Source organism: Alligator mississippiensis, chromosome 4 (genome assembly GCF_030867095.1).
Source record: "Alligator mississippiensis isolate rAllMis1 chromosome 4, rAllMis1, whole genome shotgun sequence".
Classification (NCBI taxonomy): Eukaryota; Metazoa; Chordata; order Crocodylia; family Alligatoridae; genus Alligator; species Alligator mississippiensis.
In genome coordinates this window covers 243,700,297-243,715,889 of record NC_081827.1, presented here as the reverse complement: position 1 = coordinate 243,715,889, position 15,593 = coordinate 243,700,297, and the positions used below count along the sequence as shown (strand labels likewise).

Below are 15,593 nucleotides of genomic sequence, written 5' to 3'. Positions count from 1 at the left end.
ATTATGAAAGAAATCCCCCACCTAGCCAGTGCCTTCCACCTTCCAAGTTGACAAAGGTGGATCAAGTTCAAATTTCGTGTCCACCTCCAAAATTCAGTTTGATTCACAAACATGAATTCAACTTCAATACTCCTGTGGGGACAGATTCCCAAAATAAACTTAAGCATCCCATGTAAATTGTGGAAACTGAAACATAAAAGGAAACTGAGCGAGTAAATCTGTAGTAGAGTTAGGATCAACATACAGCTCTCTTCCAGCTGTGGACTTAACCCAATTTTAGCTTGCTATTTTCCATTTTAGTGCCTGGGCTAAGTTACATGTTTTTGCAAGAAGTACTTTAAAATTCAAAGCATGCAAAAGCCATTGGATTACCTGATGAGGTCAATATGATATTAGGGAAAACACAATTAAGCATCTTTAACCTATTTAAACCCACAGTACAAGTTGTATACCATTCATCACTTACCTGATAACATCCACTACCCCAGTCAGGGTAACTGAGCTTCTTTCGACACTGTTCCATAACAAATGCTGATTTCTGAATAAGACACACAGAGTTTGGTCCATATCTCTCTGCACCATAATTTTTGAAAGGATCTAAAGAAAAGAAGAACACATTTCTAAAGAATTAACTTGGGTTCATTAACTTACAATATAATGGTTCTTCACTAAAACTAAGCCAAGAGAGTCAATATTCTTAAGGGCAGCTTGAACAGAAATACTGAAGAGGAAAGACTTATTTTCAGACTGCTCATGCAATATTAGAGGATACCAATTTGTGAACGATGCACTCCTGAATAATTTACTATCCAGAAGAATAAGTCAATTTCTGTTACTATTAGAATAGACAGGCCTTCCAATTGTACTGCAAATGAATGCCTAGCATGCTAAGCACTCACAGCTGCCATGCATGCTATGTTTATGAGCCCCAGAAAGCCACTGAGCAGTTAGTAGTATAAGAATTCATCACGTTGTTCAGTTATGCAACAATACATAAGAAAAACATCAGACCTGTTCAACCTAGTCTTCTCCGTTTGTACAAAAAAACCCAAACACGGAGCTGAAATGACGTGTTGGGAATAAAGAAGGGAAGGAAAAAAAAAAGATCAGCCGAACAAATCTAACAACAGAACGTGGACTGAACACTGCAAAACCAACTATTTTCTGACCCAAGTCCTTAACTGGAAGTATAAGAATCAAGATAAAACCATCCTTGTGAGCCTGCAACAAAAGACCACATGTTGAAAACATACTTCAGTGGAAACTCACCTGGCTGATTTTCCAATATTCTGCAATCTGAGCTGCGTTGAAATTCACCACTTAGATGCCAGCTAAATTCTTGACTAAAAGGACAATAATCAGCAATTTCTACTGAGCCACCATAATATGGCAAGTCTTCTATTGGTACTCCATTGAGACTGTCAAAGTACTGAAAAACAAAACAAATGCATACAGTGAAATAGCTTGTGTAACAAGGAAAAAGCACAGCCTTTGTTTTTAATTAATAATATCACTGTTACAAATTTACAGCAACAGTGGGTACTGCCTATGGACAGTGGTAATAGGCACTTACAATTATACACTGCCTTTGAACCAGAGGGATTCCTAAGCATTTTAAAAAGTCTGAGTGCATGGGTATACTCTATCTGAATGGTTTCTCCACCACTCACAATCATCTCTACAGTGAAGCACCTGTTTTAGCAATACAGTGTCACTACACGACACTTGAGGTAAGGAACTGAAGAAATAAATTAAGAGAAAACTCCAAAAGAAACATAATATAGGGAGGAATGGCCACCTCAGATAGTGTTCTTTAAAAAGATACTTATCAGTCTTTTTGATTTGCCAAAAGGAATTCAGGCCACTAACAGATGTTAAAAAGAAGGCAGCATGGGATGTAATGCATGATCCCAACAGTGGAGGTGTGATTATGGGATTGAGCATCAGATCCCATTATGTCATACTGGCAGTCTGGGATCATAAAATGCTCCTGCGGCTGGGAGCCCTGTCAGCTGATTGGAGCTTTCAGCTCTGGGAGTGCACGGTGAGCTCCGTGACAGGGAGCCCTATTAGTGATCGGAGCTCTTAGCCCACCCTGCACTCCTGCAATTGGGAACACTGGTCAGCTGATCAAGGCTCCCAGTAGGGGGAGCTCATTGTGACCAGCGTTCCCAGTCTTCAGAGCATGTGGGAACATGCTCTGGAGGCTGGGAGTACTGGCCACATGTTCAGTTAAAGAAGTCACAGGAACCAGCCACAAAGTTACTGCACGTAATTTTGTGCAATAACTTTGTTGCTTATCCCTGGTTTTATCACATCGTTAATTGAAGGAATGTGTGGCCAGGTCACTAAAGATGCGTTTAACCAGTTAATATGTCTAAGTATAAACATGTCAGATGCCCATTTTATTTCTCCTCTGAAGGATGACACTTTCAGCAACACAAGTCTCCCACAAATAATTCTAAATGGACTTGAAAGAAAAAAAAAAAAAAAAAAATCACCTGTTACAACGACTGCCTGGTTAAAAATTATTTGAGTTGTTCAGTGGAGTAAGATGCATTTTACCTGGTATTCCTGAGGCAACTGCTTTGGGAACTTCTGTAAATTGCACACTGCTACTGCCCTTTGGTCCTGCCTACAAGTTAGCTGCAATGGGTTACTCCTCAGAGTGTCACAATACGGGGCCACCAACTGCCTCCTTCAAAAAAAAGGGGGGTGGAAAAAATATCTCAGTCAAACTGGATACTGTTCATATGGAGTTGCTTTTGCTAGGGGATTTTAAAAAGGCACTATCCATTTTCTCCCATGTAAGACGGACATTGATTGGTTTCTTGCTTAGTTGCCAAGCTCATTAGTGCCGTTAGGCTGATCCTGAACACCGTGGGAAACTCACCTTGGTGCCTGCCAACACAACATTTTCTAATTCAAAGCCTTCCGCCTAGCAGGTCATAACTGAATTACCATTACTTATGCCCCCCCATGAGTGAGAGTGGTGAGCTCACAACAATATATAAATATCTGAGCCAATAAAACAGTGGGGCCCAAATTTGAAGATGGATTTAACTTGGTGTAAGCAAGAAGTTTAAAAGTACCATTACTTGCACTTAATGAAAGTAAACCACCAAAAGCCATTTTCCAACCCAAACCGAAACATTGTAAAATAGTAAAAGCAAAACTGTGACAGAAGTGTACAATCTAAGATCGGTACCCAGAATAAAAGAAAACACAGTCACAGTAAGTTGTCAAAACATCCTGCAACAAATGCAAATCACAATAGCCTCAAGGCAATCAAATCAAGACATCTAAAAAAAGGAAACATTTTGGAATATTGAGAGAGGCTATTAAGAGGCTACTAACTGTCCTGCCAATCTGTCCTGTCAGTGAGCCAGACGAATGCTTTAGGATTCTGGAAGTTTAATTACAGTTTAAAGAAATGGTGGTGGTGTCAGAGTCTCCCTTCAGAGGCTCATCCAGCCACCTGACAACTACTTCATGCTAATCATCTAAGCGGACACTAATAATACCACCAGATATGACCCTGTGGTGATCAAAATGATTACAAGGCTCTGGGGGCAGGGGTCAAGGAGTCAGTAATGCTCGTCTAGGCTTCCAGTTGAGGGTAAAGGCCTGTGTGCATTCTGGAGCTGAATGTATGACTGCACAGAAGGTGTTATCTTACAGCAGCGTTCCCCAAGTAGGATTACTGGACAGACATGGGTTGCAGGCAAAGAGTGGAAAAAGCACCGTTAGGTACCAATTTCCCAGCTTGGTGAAGGTCTTCAGACTAGATCCAAATGGGAACAAGGATATAATTCTACAGATGAAAACAGTGACTTGGGCAAGGGCGAAACCCTGAGGAGGAAGGGAGTGTCTCTCTGCACAGGGAGCATCCTGCTGAGCTTTCCACACTTTGCACATATAATGGTTCCAAACCCATGGCTCATACCATGTTGCCTGGGAGACTGTAGCACTGCTTGCTGGCACAAGAAATTAAAGATTTTAAATTGAAATTGAAAAGGAGAGCAAGTATGTCGCCCACAGAACAGACCTTGCTCACAGTTGCTGCCCATGACCTAACCACTGCTACCCCTTGACATAAAAGTACAGGGAATAATTACACAAGCAAGCTACATAGGGAAGGCAGAGAATGGCTGGGATGACTCTCAGAAAGATACATAAAGGAAGGGATAAAGAAGTGTTACAGCTCATTTACTTAGGGAGGAAGCACTGTACTGTGCATCAACGTGTCAGGTCTTGATGGAAGAGAGAGATCGACCTGAGCTAATGTAAAAAAAGAAAAGAGAAAGGTGATATCACTGTAGTCTGGTTCTATCATTTGAACTTGAAGTATGAAAATGACAAAGTAAAGTACTGGTTGATTACTGAAATGGGAAAGGGAAGCACAACCCATGATACAAAATACTGAAGTATTCAATACTCTTTTAATTTAGCTTGAAGAAGAGGTTATCATCTGAACAGATGTTTCGCTCAATTCTAACAAGAATGTGGGTGGGGGGTAGAGCAGAATTGAGAAAGAACAGATTAAATAATCTTTAAATGGTTTAAAGTTAGCAGGACCTTATGATATTTACCCCAAGCATACTTAATAAACTAGCCCAAGCAATCACTGAACAACTACCAACTGTCTGAGAGAACTCATGGAGTACGCAGGTGGTCTGAAAAGGACTGGAGTAGGGCAAGTACTGAATCTATTAAAAAAACCGAGGCAGCTGGGGAAAGTTAGATCAGTCAGCCTAGTTGCAGTGCCCAGAAAAAATTAGCACAAGTTATGCATCAATCAATTTATATGTGTACACAAGTGTTTGTTTGTTTGTTTGTTTTTTTGGGGGGGGAGTGTAGAGTATCAACCAACATGGATTTGTCAAGAAAAAATAATAATAAATGTCCATTTTCTCCAAACAGGATTACTGGCCTAACAGTTACTAGGGAAGTGGGCTAATTTTAATAAAGGGGCTTTTGATACTGTCTCATGTGATATTCTTGCAGGCAAACCACGGAAATACAGTCTGTATGAAGTTACCATAAGCCTGGAGTGCAACTGATAAAATTACTTTTTATGGAATATCAAACTGAGGTGACAATTGACACGCACACAATTTGCATATTACACAAAGCTGGGAGGATCTGCAAGGAATCTGGAAGACAGCATATGAATTCAAAACAATCTTGGAAAATCTGAGAAAATGTTAAAAAAAAAAAATCAACAAGATAAAACTTCAATGTAGAGAAGTACAGAGCATTACATGTAGAAAAGAAAAATCACATATATAAAGTATAGAATGGAAAATGACTGGGAGACAGTTTGTGAGAAAAGGAAAACCCCAAGAAAAGGGTTACAAAAGGTCATATATTGAATGAGGCAACAATGAGATGCTGTTACTAAAGCAAGTCTCATTCTGGGATGTATTAGCAAGAGTGTCACAGAACATGGACAATCATCATTCTGCTCCACTCAGCACTTGCAAGGCTGCAACTCTACTTGGGAACGGTGTGGAATATCCTTCACTTGAGAATCTTAGTATTACTAGATGTACTGATCTTGCTTCAGAGCAGGGAGAGAGACCTGATGACCTTTTGAGGTCCCCTCCAGCTTTACATTTCTTTGATACTTTATATTTAAAGGACATCAAGACCGATACAGAGGTCACAACACTTAACACTACTCACTAGTTAGGCTCACAAGCACTCAAAACCTACACCGTGTGAGGTTTCCAAATTTTAAGCAAAGACAAATGCAGATGAATATCAAGTTAAAGAAAAAAAAAAAAAAAAAAAGGTTGCATTCTTACTTCTGTCTCTTTTGGTCAATCCAAAATTTACAGCTCTTCATAACAAAATCACAGCCTTTACCACGTCCCCAGTCTAATTTCTCTGCCATGCTGTAATTGGCTTTATACCAGCTGTCAAAATATTTGGAAATAGGAATACAGTTATTAAGAAACTAGTCTATTTACCAATCCCTAGAAGATTATTCAAATAACTTGGTACTATCTATATATTAAGGTTTTCAGTATATGAACAAGGAGATTATACCCCCCTGGCATAGAAAACAAGTTGTATAATTACAATGCAAGATTACAAATAATTAAAAAATAAGCTTGTAAAACTTGCTAATGTAGTCATCATCTATGTATGGAAAGAGATACGCAGGGCCCTGTATAAAGGGTACATATGCCAAAAATGGTATTTGCCCTAACAGGCTGACATATATAAAGAAAAAAATCCCACTCTCAAATCCAAAGGTTAGATTTGGCCCAATTCTGCTCTTCTTCCAGGCATGGAATTTCCTTCCCTACCTGTCAATAGAGTGAGTGGACAGTATCAGCCATAGATATCTGAGATAAGACACTGACATTAAAAGGTACAACTTAACAATAGAAAACCAGAACACACACAGGTAGGTACTTCTGGATAGAGAAACAACAGGTGGCATTCAACAAGATACAGTATCTGAAGAAAAATGAAGGTAAGATACATAGTATAGTAATATTATAAAAGTTGATCACTTAATTGGTATGCATTCAACTGCATCATGGCTAAGTGCATTGAACTCCATAATAATTACACCTCCTAGGCAGGAAACTGAAGACCCATGTTTGGTTTCATTGATCATTCTTACCCTGTATCCTCCATTAATGCTAAGGTGATCCGAGAAAAAACCCTGTTTTGGGTATGGGATCCAGTCATTGCTTCATTCTGAAAATGACCACGAGACAATTAATAACGTTTTTCAGAAGCAACAGAAGCTTTCATCAGGCAAAGTCTGCTCTGAAAAATATTTTATTTTAGTAACATAGGAACCTGTAATGCAATAATAGAGGGCACCACCTGAGAGACAGAGTCCAGTTTATGTTGAAGACAGCCATCTCAGCTAATTCCTGCAGTAACTCAATCTTAAAACTAGCTCCCGCTACTCATATTGGCAGGTTGTTCCAGAACCTTATTGTTCTAATAATTAGAAACTTCCCAATTTCCAGCCTTAAATGAATTAATGTACCAATGGGTATCAACTGGCCTCGTGCCAACATTATCCTTTAGTTTAAATTACATTTTTTCTTCCTGATGTTACGCTCCAATTTCTAGACAATTATCATATTCCCTCTCAGCCTTCAGTTCAGCTGGCTAAACAAATCCACCTTAGTTTCCTCTTGTCAGACAGGCTTTCCATTCCCCCAAAACAACAGTGGCTCTTCTCTGTAACCTGGTTTAACCTCATCATTCTTAAAAATAAGTGACCAGAACAATATATACTATTCCAAATGAGGCTTCACCAGTGCTTCAAACAATGAGGTTAATACTTCCTGGCCTCATAGAAATCTTTTACTCAATAACTTCAAGTCCTTCTCCTCAGTCAAACTGGAAACTCCCAGTTTATACGAAAGGGTCTTGTTACCCATCTAAGTGCACAACCTTGCAATTACTGCTCTGAATTAAAATTTCACTTCTATTACTCCAGTCCTCAAAGTCATCCAGTTCTTCAGTACTGGAGTCTGAGCTTCCCAACTCCCCTGCTGTTTCCCTTAGTAGTACAGAACACTGATTTCACTCCTTTGCTTCGTCCATGATTATGAAGTAACTATAGAGGAACAATGTTGCATTGGAAGGATAGGCTAGATTGGGGTGGTCAACTTGCGACATGTTAAGTGGCATGGGAAGCCTGTGTGCGTGGCACATGGTAGGAGGAGAGGACAGGCAGATAAGGCAGGGAGCAGAGAGCAAAGCACCACCAGAGACAGAGCACAGGGCAGGGAGAAGAAAGAGCAGCAGATCAGACAAGGGAAGGGGATTGAAGTGGCACTGGGGGTGGGCCTAATTTGTGGTGCACGTGCTAAAAAGGTTGGCCTCCACTGAGCTAAACAACCACATATTTAATTAGGGAGAGGCCACTTTCTTTGATCAGAGGAAATTTCTAAGGGGGAAATGAAAAAACCCAGAATGATTACAGAAAGAGAGAAACTCCAGGTAGTTATTAGACTGCATGCTCCAAGATCTGAGATAGAGGGGAGAAGGGAAGAAAGGATGAGAAAGGTAAAACTGACTCGAAGAAAAAAAAAATTCTACCCACATACTGCCTCCATCAACTTCCCAAGTGCTTTTATTTCTGTAGTTTTCTTAAAAAGAGAGGCTAATTTGTTTTGTTCACTTTCATACCAACTATACCACCCACGATCTTTGCATAGCTCTACTATGCTATTAAGTTCTAAAGGGGAAGTTGGAGAAGACAGGTAAAAGACTACAGAAAAGTGAACCCCGGGCTGCACCGCACCTTTATTACTAGGTGTTGTGGAACCTTGTACTCGGAGATGTAATAATTTGGGAGAAAAGCATGAGAGTGAACAATGTTCAACACACACCGTTTAACACTGTCTATATTATAGTATATTTCAGTTTTTGATTAAATTTGACACAGCTGAGTTTTTAAGACTAGTGGGATATAACTGTATACTTTAAAAATTCAAAGTCTCCATTTGTACTTTGTGGTCACTGCAAGGGAATATAATTACCAGCACTAACCTCCAACAACCGCTTTTCCCAGTGATTAAGTTCAGTACCCATGCCACCTTGATTTTCAAGCTCCATTCCCTCTAAGACTGGACAATCAAAATGTTTCCGAGCTTCTTCCTTCAAAACAAAAGCAGTTTCAACCCAACTTTTAAAATACTGAGAAACAGTCAGACATGCAGTTCTCGATGTTAATATATTTTTGAAGAAAGCTATTCTCAAACTCCCCTTTACTATACAAAGTTATTTTCCTTGTAGAAATAATGCAAGGAACTCAGAATTTCCTTTGATTGACAGTTTCAATTAGTCAGCAACTCCCCCACAGACTCCTGCAATCTGACTGTTTATCACCCAAAAGTTATTTGCCATTCTTACTTTTCCAACTTCTTTATCAATTACGGCCAGCTAAGAAGACTATTGAGCAAAAAATGTTTTTTTAATTCCCCTTTTCGCCAAATAGCATAGAAAACCTCATGGTTAGATCCATCTCCAGGTATTCTGAGCAAATCATGTTCCCCAGTAACAAGAAGTTTTTTTGATTTACAAAAACTGACAACAAAAAACTAGACTTTGATGGAATTTTCTGTTAGAAATTTCCAAACCTATTCAGCAGATAATAAGCATCACGACTTACTCAAGATTTATAGCCAGCCCTCCCAACTTCTACTTCAAAACATGGTACTGGCAAAGATGGGCAGGAGAATCTAACTATGTCTATGAACAGATATTCAACTGCAGTGCTGCCAATTTCTGGGAAATCTGCAGCATTGGAAAACTGAGCAGGAAGGGAAGGCTCACAAACATTATAGCTCTTCAGCCAGAGGGCTGGAAAGTCACCCCAAAGGTAACTTCTCCAGCCAGAGGGAAATATGGAGCTGCTCCCTCCCCGCCTTCCCACTCCCAGGGAAGCCTCATACCTGACAGTCTGCCCTATCCACTATCAAGGAAAAGGGGAAGGCTGTCAATATTCAGCTGGAAACTGCTTAAAAGTAGCAACTGCCAAGGACAGCTCTTCTCACCCCTGCCACCCTGACAGTGCCACTGCCAAAGCCTCAGCTCTTACCAAGGCTCTTAACAGTGGCAGGAGGAATTTCCCTCACCATAACCCTTACACTATCCCCTCCACTCTCTGCCTGTCTATGGCACCTACTTCACTGATCAACAGAGAGCTAGCAAGAGCTTAAACTAATTGTTGAAGCAGCTACAGCAGCAAGATCCTCACAAAGCTTCCTGACAGCTCACCCCGGATAGCCAACCCACACACTCTCCCTCTTGCTCCTTCACCTGAGAGGGACCCCTGCCCCCCATAGCACTATGTGAAACTGAACAGGCATTACATATGGTGCTGGGAAACTTTACTCTTAGGCAAGGCTGCTGTTCGAGATGGCTAACAGGTTGTGGCGGAATTGTAGGTTTTTTCCACCACAAACTACTTGAACACTTCCAAGCTCAAAGTTTCACGCTGGGGAAAGGGCTGGCCCCTATTCAGTGCTTTGAAGAGTTTGGATACAAGTAATGTCATTTTCCTGAAAGTAAAAGGTGTTGCATCAGACTTGCTGTGAACATTTCCATAAATCTAAGATGTATATAATGTTTGTTTGACAGAAAATTGCCCAACCTAGAGGAGTGGGCAGTTAATCCTAGTCCAGCACAGCCCCCCTCAGTGCTGCTGCCCTGAAACTGACTAGGATCTGTCGATTTCAAGGCAAAGCCTTCCCACTCACCATGTAACAAGCACTAATGAGAAGTGAACAGCTGAGCAGAGACCTAGGCCAGGCTCTGACTAACAAGGTAACAACAATAAAGTGTGAAAAGCTGAGAATCCCATGTGATTTTGTAGGCAGGATTAAGTCAATTTAAGCAATGCTTTTTAAATGAGGAAGTCAATGGGATTTGGCAAATGGCTAGTGCCATTTACAAGATTTGAAAGGCCTTACCACAGGCCTCTCTATGTGGTTTATACTGCATCACCATTACTGTTTGGGTTAAAACACTATGCAAAAAAGGGCAAACACTGAAACGGGGGCAGGATTAAAAGACCGAATCCCTAAATCAACAGAGGTTGTAGGTGTATAAAGACACATGCTCAGACTTGATGAAATGAAGGAGAGAGCAGGATGGAGGAATGCACTTAACCACCCAATCTTTGACCTTTCACTGTACACTTCCGTCTCCCCTAACCGCAGCATGTTCTCCTCACATTTAATCCGTCTCTCCTTACACGTTAAAGTTAGTTAATTGAGAGAGAAAATAAGTATGACTATTATTTTTCTTTAAAGTTTGATCTGAAGAAGATGATGCAACCAAAAAAAAGCCCCTGTGCTCATATTCAGCTAGTTTAAAGTTTAACAAGAAGAGGCTGTGCCTGGAGAACTGCTGGGCTGTGGTCACATACACTGCAAATACAGCTTAAATCAACAAATACTTACAATGACTCGAGGTGTAACCAGAAGAAATACATCATGGCGCAGCATTTTACCACCTCGTATATCCCACAACCTCACTGCTTTACGAACAATCTTGTTGCTCCACTGATACAAACCTAGACTGTAAGGAGAATGGGTCAGGGATCTAAGCAATAAACCTAGGCTACCCACCAAAATTAAACATTGTTACCTTCCCTAACTGCGCAAAAATATCTGTATTACTTTTCTCATGCATTGTTGAAGGTGCAAGATTTAACTTGGGCAACACTTCTTTTGCGCTAGTCTTATGATAAACCTACTTCCCATTTGGTGATAAGACAAACTAAATAAATGTATTGAAGTAATGCTTTCTGAGTCACAAAGTATCCTCTATAGATGCTATAAGGTGAACCTGTCACTTGTACCTGAAGGAAAGAATCTAAAAGCTAAGAACTTCTGCTTGCAGAATTACATAAAAGGAATCTGTTTGGACTAAGAAGGGAAAAACATTAGTTGCAGAAATATTTATACTAAAAAATATGTCCAAACTGAGAGTTTACTGCTTTTTATGTTTAATTTAGCATACTGTGAATTTTGTTCAATGGTATATCCAAAGAAATACAGGCAGAAGTTACCAGCTGACATTAAGCTATTACCTATTTAAAAATCCTGGACAAAGGGAATTTGGAAGCTGGCCGTCCTACATCAAGTATATTCAATTACACTGATGTCTGTGATAAATACAGTTCTTGATACAGTAAGTAATTAAGTATGTGCCCAAGTTTAAGAATGAGCAGCACCACCAAATTCAGCAAAACCCCATACAAACTTAAGGTGCTGACAGACGTGAAAAAAAACCAAAACACAAACAGAACAGCAGTCTACCAGAAGAGGAAGCACATTAGTTTGATGTGGCTCCCCAGCATCTGTATAGATTGGGTGCTTCAGGGGGGCGCTTTTTGGTGTTCTCTCTCATAGCTGATAAAATCAGTCCCGCTGAAGCTCCTAATCTATACAGACGTTGAGCAAGCTGAGTCAAACTGACATGATGCCTCTTCTTGGCATAAGCTGCACTCAGTGTGGGAATGGGCTGAGCTGAAAGTAAAGCGCTGGTTCCCACCCCATGTCTGTAAGCAGCCTTAAAAAGCTTAAATGCCTCACTGAATCAGATCCATAAGGACTTTCCTTGTAGTCCTCTCAGGCAAAACTCCTGAGATGAGTGCAAAATAAATAACTTATATGTATTCCAGTAACTATTAATACAAAGAACAACACTCAGTGCTACAAAGAGCCACTGTATATTACCATATCATTTTAATGAGAGCTTAGCTACTCAAGTTAAAGTCTACAGAAGGGGCTGGGACTGAACTCAAGCTGCTGCCCCGAGTCAAAATCCAGTTTACATGAATCTTTCCTGCTATTTTAACCCAAGATAAGAGCACACGTGTTTTTGCAATGGAGTCCTAACCTGGGGCACCCTGTATCTGGTCAACTTGCTCTCTAGGGGTAATGCTTGAAAATAATAAAATGCTTCATGCTAATAGTATAGAAAGTCTACAAGATACGAAACCAACGTCTGAGCACAATGATGGTGGATAATAATTCAGCAAGAGACACAAATAGGGTTTTTAGACAGGCTAACAATGAACATGCATTAATAAAACAAGAAATGACAGCCAGTTTGATAGCATCCTTTTAATAAACTAGGGAAAATGAGATTAAAAAAAAAATACCTCTTGTTAAAAGGTGGAAGACCATCTGCATATCTTGCTGTCAAAGGATTTCCATCATCATCACGATAAAATGCAAACAGCCCAGCAGAAAAACCCTTAAGGAGAGTCAGAAAGCATTTTTAGATTGTATTTGTTACAGACCAGTAACAAATACATTAAGAGACCAATATACAACGCCCCAATAGATACACTGAGAATATTTCACCTGAAAACAAGTAGGAGAGATGCTGAAGGATGCTAGCCAAATGCGTTTTCCGCACACCCACTGTTCTTTCTTTGAAAAGAAGCTCAGAGCATACGAGGTAATAATGACAAAATTATGGAAAACTACATTTTAAAATATTGAGTCTTACCAGTGCGTGGATAATTTCATGTTTTACTGTTGACAGCATGCCTATAAATTCCTGAGCTTGAGTAGAAATCATATTTGGACACAAATTAGCATATCCAGCTATTGGCCTAGAAGACAGACATCAGTTTTTTTAGTTTTATTTTTTTTAAATGAATTGTATTCTTACAAAAAAAAAGTGTCAAGCAATTTAAGTCACATTAAATATGAAATAAAAGGTTATGCCTAAAACATGCTTAACCTTAAAAGAGAAGTCAATTAATAGCAAAAATCAATTTAAAAACAAGGCCTTGGGTATAATGTTCCCTCTGGCTATGTAACAGCACACATCTAAAAATACTCTAAACACAGCATATAGAAGTGCAATAACCAGTCAATGAATTAACTCATTAAAATGCAAACTTCCCTACCAAGCAGAAGCCACTGTACAAATACAAGGTCTGTGTTTACAGAAAGCCTACATTTTATATTAAGAGACTGCTGCTATCCACTCTGCATAAGCAGTAAAAATTTATTAAAATTTAGATTACAGGATATGAGGATTATTATTTGAGCTCCCGGACCTGACAAGCCAAATAAATAGTGTTGGCGGTGGAGAACTTAAGAAAAAGAAGAATTAAAAAAAAATCAAGCCATTAAAAAGGAACTTGGCCTATTGGACACCTTTTACTGTAGAAATCTGTAAACTATTTTTGACAAGACCAAACATTGCTCTTAAAAACCAATTTGTTATACCAGAACCATAACGACTCCATTCTCTCCACTTTTTCTCCATCCCTAAAGCTTGGAGCAAATGCAGTTTGCTGATGTTTAAGTTATATAAACGGTCAGAGATTACTTGCTGGGTTGGTCTGTTACCATGTTATGATCTATTTTAAAAATTGGAGCTGTTCACTCTGCTGCATCTTGGAAAAATTCTCACTAGCTGACTGTACAAAAATGTAGGATAACAGTGCATTTCAAGGAGGCTCCAGACAAATAAGTGAGTCTAGGGACAATGAATGCAACTACAGAAGCAAAAAAATGCACGTGTAACCATACTTCTGCAGTTTTGGAGCAACCCCTAATTCTACTTAAAACTAGGGAGAATTTTACCACTTACTTCAGAGAAGCAGGATCTTGCTTTACTATACTATAGCAGGCACTAAGAGAGAAGGTTTGACTAGGATTCCTAATTTTTCAGTTTTCCTGGGTTTAGCGTTATTTGATAGTTTTGTGGTTGCATAAAAACATTTAACTTAATTTGCACTTGAACATTTAGGAAAAGTATTCCTATCTTCCTCATCTCTGCACCTACGCCCGCAAGGAAAAAGAAAAAGTTCTGAACATGTCACCTACCTACAACGTCACACACCACTGAAATTATATTCCACCCATTATATTCTGTTACAGATGTGCATTCAGCCAAACATACTTAGATAACTCAGTAGGCAAGTGATGGGAATTATAATCCAGATCCAAAGATTTAGGAAACAAAAAGACCCTCATTACTTAATAAATACAAATTTAGTCTAGAATTAATTCTTACCTGTCCATTTCTGCTTCCAGTTGGCAGTAGGCTGCATATGCAATAATATTTTCCTGACCACACCTTTCTGTGGTAAGAGCACTAACATAAAGTACAAAGTCAGCATCTCGAACCCCTTCTTGGTCTGGTATGCCAACAGGTCCACAATGCCATTCATTTTCACTGCACACTCTACATTGCTGGGACAGTGCAATTGAAGTGGGGGGGGGGGAAAAGAAAATTAGCTGCAATAACTGCTGAATTCCTAGAAATTTAGCATATTGGGCTTGAAGCCAAAATGTAGAAAACCCTTCCCGTGGACAGAATAAATATACTGGTGGCAAGATATTTCTGAAAACAACTAGTGATTTGTATTCCTCACCTTTGAATGCCAAACTTGAGATGTCTTAAAATGACCTGAGTTTCAAAGGCTCAGCAGTTTGAAAGCAAGGCCATGTTTAGGTCTTTAAATTTGTACATCCAAATGTGAGGCACCCTTAATCACTAAATGCCTTTGAAAATCCTGGCCCAAAGCAACAGTTAATATGGCTGAGACTACATTTATTATGAGCAGGTCCCCCGATTCAATTTAATGAAGGAACTTCAATGAAAGCCTGTGTCCAAGTGTTACATAGTTCATTTAGAAAAAAGTTTCGGTTAAAGCTACAACACTTGCAGCAAATTAAGAGAAACCAATTTTAGGGAGAGTCAAAAATAGTCTAGTGAAAAAATAAAAGTTGTGGCAATGGAAGATTTCGTTAATTAAGAACTTCAGAACTGGACTCAAGTATTAATTTTACAGAAGCTGAACAAAATGAACAGGTGTTATGATTTTTTGGAGAAAAACGCAAAGATTTAGGGTGATATCCTTTACTAGACCAGCTATGTAATTTGGATAGAGTTAGACAAGCTTTTGAAAGCAAGGCATTCTTCATTAGGTCCCTGTCTTGCACTCAAAAGCTTGTCTAACTCTATCCCAACTACATAGTTGGTCCAATAAAAGATACCACCCTAAGAAATTCTTACTTCTTGCATAATTTCTGCACCATCATGGCTACAACAAATTTTTTACATTA

At 39.4% G+C, this 15,593-nt stretch overlaps 1 protein-coding gene across 2 annotated transcripts in view; it reads right to left on the bottom strand.

Moving 5' to 3' along the window:
• Positions 1-15,593, bottom strand: part of LMLN (leishmanolysin like peptidase) — a 29,423-nt gene that overhangs the window by 7,612 nt on the left and 6,218 nt on the right. For both annotated transcript variants that reach the window (XM_006265885.4, XM_059727447.1), the window contains exons 6-15: positions 14,539-14,717; positions 13,015-13,120; positions 12,662-12,756; positions 10,953-11,070; positions 8,536-8,643; positions 6,641-6,717; positions 5,811-5,921; positions 2,566-2,698; positions 1,270-1,429; positions 467-597 (exon numbers count right to left, since the gene is read on the bottom strand). In XM_006265885.4, coding sequence (XP_006265947.1) covers positions 467-597; positions 1,270-1,429; positions 2,566-2,698; positions 5,811-5,921; positions 6,641-6,717; positions 8,536-8,643; positions 10,953-11,070; positions 12,662-12,756; positions 13,015-13,120; positions 14,539-14,717 — 1,218 coding nt within the window. The remainder of the gene's footprint in view (positions 1-466; positions 598-1,269; positions 1,430-2,565; positions 2,699-5,810; positions 5,922-6,640; positions 6,718-8,535; positions 8,644-10,952; positions 11,071-12,661; positions 12,757-13,014; positions 13,121-14,538; positions 14,718-15,593) is intronic.